The 11,091-nt window shown below is 35.5% G+C and overlaps 1 protein-coding gene across 1 annotated transcript in view; it reads right to left on the reverse strand.

The window, feature by feature from the left end:
- The window catches only part of RGS21 (regulator of G protein signaling 21), a 30,857-nt gene extending 25,380 nt beyond the window's left edge, over positions 1-5,477 (reverse strand). The window contains exons 1-2 of the mRNA XM_003410833.3: positions 5,467-5,477; positions 669-745 (exon numbers count right to left, since the gene is read on the reverse strand). Coding sequence (XP_003410881.1) covers positions 669-745; positions 5,467-5,477 — 88 coding nt within the window. The remainder of the gene's footprint in view (positions 1-668; positions 746-5,466) is intronic.
- Between the last annotated feature and the right edge of the window lie 5,614 nt (positions 5,478-11,091).

Consider the following 11,091-nt stretch of genomic DNA (forward strand, 5'->3'; position numbering starts at 1 on the left):
GACAGGCCTGGCAATCTGCTTCCAAAAGGTGACAACCTTGAAAACCCTGTAGAGCAGTTCTGCTTTGCACACATGGGGTTGGTTGCCTTGGATTGGAATTGACTTGATGGCAATTAACAACAACAACATTTGTGTATAATTATTTTGTATAAAATCCTGAGATTTTTATTTATAATTAACCAAAATTCCTTTATTGTGCCATCATTTTAAGTATATATACATAAAAAAGGGTTACATATACATTTTATTTTGTATTCACTAAAATTAAGTTTTACTCAGTTGAAATAAATATTTTAAAAACCCTTTATTTCAGGATACAAGACACGAAACAAGTGATTTATTTAAATTTTCAACTTTTCAATAGTTTATGTTGCTTTCAAATCATACTGAAGTTAGTAATTATATGCATCTAGGAAATGGTAGACTTCTCATCTGATATTTGGAAATTTCTTTTTCTTTTAACGTTTGGAATTTCTATAATTTTGTCTTATTTTAGGCCCAAACTAATTCCATTTAGGCTCTGGGCCTGTATAGATTTATGAGACTACTGGGAATCTTATACTTCAAATATCTGATCAAACTCATACCTTACAATATGCCTACAACTTTTGTAATTTAATTACTAACATTTAACTATTATATTAAACCTATTGTTAGTTGGATCTTACCTTGGTTGGCTAAAAGCGTGTCCATGTTTTCTGACCACGCCATTGCTTCTGAGGATGGTGACCTGTTGAAACAACATCTACCCTTGACAATAGCATTGTGATCTTTTTCTCTTATGATCTATAGTAATAGTTGATCATGTGTTTTTGTTGAATTATATCATTTAAACGAGCTTTGCACTATCAATCAAACCACACAAAGGTCAGCAAAAATTATGTTTTCCTACAGTGGCCAGCTACAGCAACACAGAGTGTGATATAATTCAGATCAGCAACTTGTTTATTAATCTAGCTGACAGTGCTAACGATATTTGAAAAATCTTGAGCACTAATGAAGGGACAAGAGCTATTGATCATTGTTCTTTTGAGCAGTAAGTTTATCTTCTCAACAATGAATATACTATTGTTACTCTATGTGGCATTACTCTATTTTTGCATCTCAAGAAAGCTTGAAAAAAATTGATGAATTTCTAACGTGATGGTTTTGAAAATGTCTGTCCCCAGTATTTTGAGGATTCTTCCCCTACTCTGAGGTAAACTTTATTTCTCTTTAAACTAGTATACTTCTGGTTCTGGGATAATTTATTGAAATTTAGGCATCTGTCAGGGCAGAGTAATATCTTTTACAAAGCAGTCAGAAATTTATAGGCTTAAGTATTCTGAAGAAAGTATACTTTGGGGGTCTTAATGCAGAAATAATAAATCAGGTTTAAGATACGAATTTCTGAGATGCAAATATATCATACATTGTTCCGTGTAACAAAGATTCTGATGAAATTAGCCCCCATTCATAGAAAGCACCTGCTGCCAGGAAACAAACATAGTGGATTATATAGGGGTAGTGTACAACTGTAGAAAAGAATGATCTAATTTAAGGTTGGAGCCCTGGTGGTACAGTAATTTAGCATTCGGCTGCTAACCAAAAGGTCGACAGTTTGAATCTACCAGCTGCTCCTTGGAAACTCTATGGGGGAGTTCTATTCTGTCCTACAGGGCCACTGTGAGTTGGAACTGACTTGACGGCAACTGGTTTAAATTTAAGATTTATTAAAATTTTTGTTAATAAAACAGAATCTAATATCTTCCCTTTTTTAATTTTGTATTTGTATATTAAAGTGATTAACATTAAGTATGCTAGTGTGAAGCAATCTCTAATCTTTCATATCTTCTGACTTTCTGTAATTTGTTGGAGTTCTAGGATTTCTTAAGATGAAGGATTGTGCTCCCTTCTGTTGTTGCAACTTTTGTTGTATTTTCAGATAATAGCGATTGTCCTTGTAGAAGATGCATAGACGTGGCTCTGTGCTGGCAACTCATTTTGCTATGTTCCATCACTTACATTTCTTTCCTATCTCAAATTTCCTTTCTCAGTTTTGGACAGCTGATTTTCCTTTCTCCCTTGATTTACTTAATCTTCGGAACACAAGATTATCTGTAAAACTATTTTGAAATAGGCTTTTTTTTTTTTTTTTGGTTTTTCCAAATGAGCACTTTAAATGATTTGTGTTGTTTAGTTCATGTCTTTCGAATATGGGGGATAGAACCTAACCTGAGATTTAATTTTACATTAAGAGTTTTATGCACTATAAAACATGTTATATGAATAAACTTATGGTGTATTTCATACGATATCAGGTCTAGCAGAAATTCTATCAGAAAATAGTGCTAAAATTATAATATGACCACTTAAAATGTACTTGCTTTACAAATGTCTCTGTTGGTAGATTGCAGTTTGGCCAGTTAGCAGGGTGTTGAAATAAAAAGCTGCAGTGGAAGAGGGACAGTGATTTTCAAGATACTGGCAGATGACAGTGATGAGAGGATTAGAGATGGGTATAGCTGAATGGCATGAGCTTCAAGGTCCTAGGGCGTTTTGGGCCAGGTAGCGTAAAAGTGATTGGAAAACATCAATTGGAAGTGATGGACCATCAACCTCACTCTCAACCCTGAGGTCTGTGAAGTAAAAGAAACGGACAGCATTCATTCTAAAATGCTGTTATGGATTGAATTTTGCTCCACAAAAAATATGTGTTGCAGATCCTAACCCCTATAGTGGTTATAATTCCATTTGGGGAATGACTGTTCTTTGTTATATTAATAAGGCAGTATTATCACAAGATATGTCTGAAGTCAATCCCTTTTGAGATATAAAAGAGCAGAGAAGCAAGCAGAGTTGAAGGAAGATAGATGCCAAGCCACATGAGATCACCAAACAACCAAGAAACGGAAACTAAAAAGAGAAAGGACCTTTCCCTAGAGCCAACAGAGAGAGAAAGGCTTCCTCTAGAGCCAGCGCCCTGAATTCGGACTTCTAGCCTCCTAGACTGTGAAAAAATAAATTTCTGCTTGTTAAAGCCACCAGTTTGTGGTATCTCTGTTATAACAGCACCAGATAACTGGGACAAAGTCTTTAGAACTAGTCATGTCCTTTACAGACAGCCAGGTTTGGGCTAGTGCAAAAGCAGAAGGGTCTGTGTGGACTGGAAGTGTTCAATAAAATGACAGCTATTTATATTTATATTACATTCATTAATGTAGTAAGAGAGTAAAAACAGAAGAAAAAAAAGGAAACCCAAATCTGGGAGGTAGTGTGGAACCAAAGAAAAAAGAAAAATTCCTAATGGCTTGAATTAAAGAGAAATATTAGAATATTATTGATATTCTATAGATATAGATACAATATAAAATATTTTAAATAACAGAATTAGAGATACCAGAATAAAAAAAAATTAGTGTTAATTAAGGTCCACAAAATTCTGACATTGCTGTAAAGGGAAAAAGTTGCCTTTGACTCTCTGATGGAATACCCCAGCCGGTATGTGATAATGCTTGGAGGCTCTCAGGTAACTACTTTCTAACCTATTTGTCACCCAGAAGATTTAATTTTATTTGATATGCTGAAAGGGTTGATAGTAATGCACTATTTGCTTTTCAGAAATGAGTTGAAATGCAAATATTTTAAGGAATAAAACAAAAATGCCAAACCAAACCCAGTGCTGTCAAGTCGATTCCAACTCACAGGGATCCTATAGGACAGAGTAGCACTGCCCCATAGAGTTTCCAAGGAGTGCCTGGAGGATTTGAACTGCTGACCCTTTGGTTAGCAGCCGTAGCACTCAAACCACTATGCCACCAGGGTTTCCAATTTAAGGAATAATGTTTGCTAATTTCCTTCAAAATTTTTCGATTTTGGATTTCTAATGTATTCATAATTCTGTGGGAGTATAAAATTATTACTGGATATGAATAAATTGAAAAAAATGTTTATAATAGCATTACAATGCACAACAATGTATTGAATGGTTCCAGAACATACTACATGTGCTAAGAAGTTCATATACTTTACCTCATTTAATCTTGAAAATGGCAAAATCTGTACTGTTTCCATGATATTAATGAGTAAAGATGCTCAAGTTGCTGATAACTGGTACAATATCACACATATATTAATTGGCAGAGGTAGTATTCAAACATCAGTGTATCTGCTTGTAACTCAAACTCTTTCTATACGTCTTCCTAAAACAGATGAGTCAATATGGATATATTTGTGTTTTATTCATGTTTAGGAATATTTATAGTAAATAATTTAAAGTAAGTTTTCTGTAATTGAGATATATCACACTTTACACAGATAATTCCTCCAAATAAGAGGTAAATTGCAGTAACTGGTTTCTCAATAGAAAGTGTAAGCTTTCAGAAGGCAGAGATCCTTAAATCTTGGATGTTATCAAATAAAAATAGAATATTTCCTATGTTAGCTGTCAGTGAAAATTTGATTTTATATTTAAAAAATATAATTAGAGCACATTTTTTTTTATGTATTAAGAGACAAATCCATTAAATAAAACATGGAAAAAAAGAGGGTGGCTGGTTTGAACTGTATTGAATTGGCTGACATTTACGTACATGTGTTATCTTAAGTAAATGGACAATTTGCTCACTCCATTTCTTGCCCCCCTCCCCTTTTATTTGGATTTCTATTGTAGCTCTAATAAAGAGTTTGTCTGACTTTTCTCATTTTGTAAATTTTTAATTTCCTGTGAAAGTGTTACACATAATCAGTGTAACTTTTTGGGGTGTCTGATTTGCCATGAAAATCCAGCATGTATCTGAAGCCAAAATTGCACTTAGTATTTCACAGGGTTTTGGATGATTTCCATTCTGTTTTCTTCATTAAGCAAGTGCCATCAAGGCCAGCAGTACTGGTATTATGTGTCCAGAGAAGAGCCAGGCCAGATGGGAACTACATGAAAGCCACCGGTTACCTTGCTAATTTGCCAGCTAGAACCAGTTGTATTGCATTAAAAAATGTGGAATCCAACAACTTAGCTGTTCACACTCAATTAGCTGTGTGCTGGAGAAAGGAAAATTCAAGCTAGGAGTCCATGTGCTCAAGGAAGTGACAGCTGCTTTCTGACTTGGCATTTAATATCCGTTTTAAAGTTCCTCAGTAAATATTGTGATAACAAAGAATTTGTGCAAAGATTATATATATCTCATGTATATAACTCACTTAATAATTTTGAAAAGCATCACTTAACGGGTGCCCAGAGATCTTTCACCACTTCATAACCTCTATTCACCTTAGCAAGTACAAACTGTAAGAGGAAACTGAGTATTGCTGACATATTTTAGAAAAGAAGAAGAAATCAACAGAGAAAGGAGAAAAAAATAAATCAGAAAGAAAGACAATTAGTATATTTCTCATAAATGAAGGAAACCAAACATCCAGACTAATGAAGACTCAAGCGCTTCATTTGTACATCTTCTGAAATAAAAATAGCTTTAAACAGCAACTCACTTCACTGGCATTTTTCGTTCCACTGTCTGACTGTCACAGATGATGCGGAATTTCTCTTTCTGACTGATCTTCAAGCTGAAGGTAATGTGACAGCAGGAACATTACAATTAGTATGCAAATACCTGTCCCCTGGGTTACAAATTGGCATTCTTTAAATCATGCTATTCTTGGCCTTTTTCATTTTGTTGTTAACTTTTCATGGTCAAAACACTTCTAAGTAACAACTCTTTGAATAAATGTGACATTTCTCCAAGTTCTATGGCATCACAGAAATAAATCCCATTTGAAAATTTGGTTTCTAAAGTTCATATACATCAGTTTGCAAGACAACTATTGTTCATATGAGGTTAAACCAACTCAGCAAAACTAAATTTAAATCTATCTATAGTATATACATATAAATATAACATAAGCCTACTCCTCTCTTATCAACTAACTCATCTGTAATTTTGCATTTATAACAATAGTAAAAGAAAAACCTACCCAACTATTTTTTGCATTAACGACACGCTGGGACTTGATTCTCTGTGGTTTGGCAGTTACATAATGATGTAATTTGGCAGTTATGTAATGATCCTCCACTTTGTGATCTAATGTGTTCATCCTCCATTTTTGCATAATGCCAACTTTCACATAATGATTTAGTCTTTGGAATCTAACCATGTCAATAGGTGAGAAGTGGGTGTATTTGGGTATATTACATATATACTGTATATGTGCATATACGTGTATGTATATATCAAAAAAACAAACCAAACCCAGTGCTGTTGAGTCGATTCCGACTCATAGTGATCCTATAGGACAGAGTAGAACTACCCCATAGAGTTTCCAGGGAGCGCCTGGCGGATTTGAACTGCCAATCCTTTGGTTAGCAGCAGTAGCACTTAACCACTACGCCACCAGGGTTTCCATATGTGTATACACATATGTATATATACACATATATGTATATATAGTTATATAAATAAATATATATAAACACACACTTTTTAATGTTTACATTAGGTCTTTTATCTGTCTTGGAGATCTTTTTTATTTTTTTCCTTTTGCTCTTTGATTTTCAGAAAATTTGAGGAAGACTTTAATTTTAATACACTTGACTTAAACAACTATATATATGCTTAAGTAATTTTATAATTTTATGTAAGGATTTAAATGTTCCAGAACAAGGCATTTTACATTTATTTTGAAATTATTTTGGTTTTTCATAGTTTAATAACATACTTTTCTTTATTACTTTAAGTCGTGAATCTCCTATCATTTTATGCTATTTTTTATGCAATGCTAATGTTTAAGGTAATGTTAAGGTAATGTTTAAGGTAACGTTTCGGCTGTTAACTGAGAGGCCAGTGGTTCAAACGCACCAGCCGCTCTGTGGGAGAAAGACATGGCAGTCTGCTTCCGTAAAGATTTACAGCCTTGGCAAGCCTGTGAAGCAGTTCTACTCTGTCCTGTGTGGTTGCTGTGAGTCGAAATCTATTCAATGACGGTGGTTTTTTTTTTTTTTTTTTTTTTTAAATATTTAAGGTAATAATGCTTAAATGTATTTTACAATTTAAAGGCCATATACTGGAATTATAATTTGTAACCCATGTTTTGTACAACTAATCCCATGCCTCATCACACTTTTTACCTTAGTATAATAGAGCTCTTTGGTAGTAAAACTCAATTGGTATCTGCCTAAATTAAGCACTCTTGAAAGATAAATAATTTTCAGGGTGGAAAAAGAAAGGAAGCAGAAGAAGGGAGATCTGCCTCATGAAGTTCTCTCTGAACTTAGCAATGAAATATCCCCATTTAGTTCACTATGGAAATGCCTATGGGTTTCTAGGCTGCAAGTGGCCCTGGGCTAATGAGACTGACAGAAGTAGAAGAGTTGACCTAAAAAGTCAAATGTATCACTAAGACGGGATATCATCAATTAGCTTGATTCATTTTGTTAGTTCAAGCTCCATTAAGTAATGTTCTTAAGGTCCGTAAAAACTGTACCATTAAACATATTTTGACTTTTGTTTTGCTGGAGGCTGAAGGGATAATGAAGTAGGAACTTTATAATATCTTGAACATAGTACGGTTTGGAAAATAAAATGTCAAAATTTGAAGATGTTCTTGGTAAAGACCATGCTAACTCTGTAAGCCATATTAACCATGAATATGCTTATTTTTAATTAAGACTTTAAAACAAAAAAAAAAATTTCTATTTTGAGTTCAATGCAATTGCAAGCCTACTACTTCTCACAAACACTTCCAGAACCCTTGGTTGTTATTGGTTTAATGTGCACATTCTGTGCCTTTTCAAGGTTTTTTTTTTCTTTTTTAATTCTTTAGGAGAAACTAGTAGGAATTGTATTTATCAAAATAAATGTTCATAATACAATCAGCAGTTGAGGAAATAAACTGACTTCTTAGGCTGAGTGATTCTTTATTGTGTTCAATACATATTGGCAAAAGATTGCTATATATAGATACTACTAGGGCATCTAAGAATTCTCAGTTCTTAGTTCAAGGATGTATTGGTTCCGTTATCAGAATTCATGTCCAGTATGGTGGGCTAAACAATAGTCCCCCAAAGATATACACATCCTAATCCCTTGAACCTGTGGATATGTTGCTTTGCATGGCTGAGGAGATGTTGATTAGCCTGGATTACCTGAACTGGCCCAATGTAATCACAAGAGTCTTTACAAGAGAGAGGCGAGAAGGTTATAGTCAGTAACAGGAGATGTGAGGACAGCAGCAAGAGGTGGGAGTGATACAAGGATGGGGTCAAGATCCAAGGACTGCAGGTAAAAAGGCAACGAAATAGATTCTTTCCTCAGAGGTTTGAAGGAACTAACTCTGCTGAACTTGATTTTAGCCTAGTGAGACTAAGTTTGTACTTCTGACCTCCAAAACTGTTTAAAAGAAATAAATTTGCATTGTTTTAAACCACTAACCCTGAGTAATTTGTCATCGGAGCAATAGGAAACTAATACTCCCAGAGAACACTAGTCTTTAAAATCTACTTAAAAGAAGATAGGAATGTGATAAAATAGGCATATTTTTTTTAGACCAGAGCACTGAGGTTTATATTCAAGTGTGAGTCCTTCCTGCTGAGCAGTAACCTTGGACAGCAATTCACCTCTCAGAGCCTCTTTCCTACTAAATGGAAATACTACCTTTTTCACAGATTATTGTATGATAATAAAAGGAAGTACACAAAACATCTTACATAGTGCTATTTATAAATGCATGTTTGTTTTATTCCCTTTTCCTTATTTGACATTCACAGATACCATGGTTGAGATAATAGTATGGGGCACCTGACGAACAATTTGACTGTCATGTAACCAGTGAGGGTTTCTGAGCAAGGCTATGAGATTTATGGGTGCATACGTTATATTTTGAGTGCATACATTATGTAAGAAATCATGATGGGTGGTCTAGGAATAAAAACTTTTGATCACACAGGATGAAATTGGTATTTTTGGAAACTATATGTAAAGGGATGTGGGTGTGCAGGATAAACTGCAAGAATGAGAGAATAAAGTAAGGCAGGACAGTTAAAACTATAGCGCAGTGACAGAGACATGAGATGACAAGGGCTTGGGCAGAGGCCACAGCAGAGGGAAGGAAAAGTAAACAGTACCAAGGTGGTGCCTGTTACAGGGGATGTGAGGGCCATGTCAAATGAGCATACTTCAAACCCAAAAGCCCAAAAGAATGGTATTTCCACTGGTGATCACACATATCAAAAGAAAAGCAGGTTTGGAGAAGACAATATGTATCAGAAAATTCAGGGATAAGCATAACGTTTACTGGACAGCTTAACTGACTTTCTTGTGTGAGGAAAGGTCGCAATGTTTTTATAGCCTCCTCAAAGAAAATACAGAGCTTTAAAATCTGAGACTTACCTATTAGCCTGTCTAAAACACTACTGCCTTTTATTTAACACTTCACCACTAAAAGTAGGAGAAGCCATTTAAAAAAGAAAGATTTAGCACTGGTACTTTCATAATGTAATCTGAGGAAAAGCATAACATATTATCTTGGTGTAAAGGCTTATACAATGTCCATATTTTTCAATGTACTTAATTGGTTGTATGACATCATGTTTGGATGTCTAAAGAGTTTTGAAAAAAAGTAGTTAAAATAATTGAGCACTTAAAATGTGTTAGAAACAAGTACTTCTCAAGCATTGTCTTCTTGACCCTTATTCTATAAGACACAGATTATAATACCAGAAAACGAACACTAAAACTCAGAGAGGTTAAATAACTTGCTTAAAGCTATACAAAAGTAAGGATGCAGAGAGGTTGAGCGGTGGGGCTTGGCATTTAAGTAGTAACGATAGTGAAACCTCTTACGTTGTGTTTAACATGGGAAATAACAGAAAAAGAAAGCAGAGACTAATTATTTACTTAAAACTTAACTCTTTAATTTTTTTGAATAATTTTTATTGTGTTTTAAGTGAAAGTTTACAAATCAAGTCAGTCTGTCACATATAAACTTATATACACCTTACTACATACTCCCGTTTTCTCTCCCCCTAATGAGCCAGGCTGCTCCTTCCTTCCAGTCTCCCCTTTCGTGACCATTTTGCCAGTTTCTAACACTCTCTACCCTCCCATCTCCCCTCCAGACAGGAGACGCCAACACAGTCTCAAGTGTCCACCTGATACAAGTAGCCCACTCTTCATCAGCATCTCTCTCCAATCCATTGTCCAGTCCCTTCCATGTCTGATGAGTTGTCTTCGGGAATGGTTCCTGTCCTGGGCCAAAGAAGGTTTGGGGACCATGAGCGCCGGGTTTCTTCTAGTCTCAGTCAGACCATTAAGTCTGGTCTTTTTATGAGAATTTGGGGTCTGCATCCCACTGTTCTCTTGCTTCCTCAGGGGTTCTCTGTTGTGCTCCCTGTCAGGGCAGTCATCGGTTGTGGCTGGGCACCATCTAGTCCTTTTGATCTCGGGATGATGTAAGTCTCTGGTTCATGTGGCCCTTTCTGTCTCTTGGGCTCTTAGTTATCGTGTGAACTTGGTGTTCTTCATTCTCCTTTGATCCAGGTGGGTTGAGACCAATTGATGCATCTTAGATGGCCATTTGTTAGCATTTAAGACCCCAGACGCCACACTTCAAAGTGGGGATGCAGAATGTTTTCTTAATAGAATTTATTTTGCCAATTGACTTAGAAGTCCCCTTAAGCCATAGTCCCCAAACCCCCGCCTTTGCTCCGCTGACCTTCAAATGTTCAGTTTATTCAGGAAACTTCTTTGCTTTTGGTCCAGTCCAGTTGAGCTGACCTTCCCTGTATTGAGTATTGTCCTTCCCTTCACCTAAAGTAGTTCTTATCTACTAACTAATCAGTAAATATCCCTCTCCCACCCTCCCTTCCTGCCCCCTCTCGTAACCACAAAAGTATGTGGTCTTCTCAGTTTATACTATTTCTCAAGATCTTGTAATAGTGGTCTTATACAATATTTGTCCTTTTGCCTCTGACGAATTTCACTCAGCATAAAGCCTTCCAGGTTCCTCCATGTTATGAAATGTTTCAAATTTATCACTGTTCTTTATCGATGCGTAGTATTCCATTGTGTGAATATACCATAATTTATTTAACCATTCATCTATTGATGGACACCTTGGTTG

The sequence above is a fragment of the Loxodonta africana genome, chromosome 25 (genome assembly GCF_030014295.1).
Source record: "Loxodonta africana isolate mLoxAfr1 chromosome 25, mLoxAfr1.hap2, whole genome shotgun sequence".
Taxonomy (NCBI): domain Eukaryota; kingdom Metazoa; phylum Chordata; class Mammalia; order Proboscidea; family Elephantidae; genus Loxodonta; species Loxodonta africana.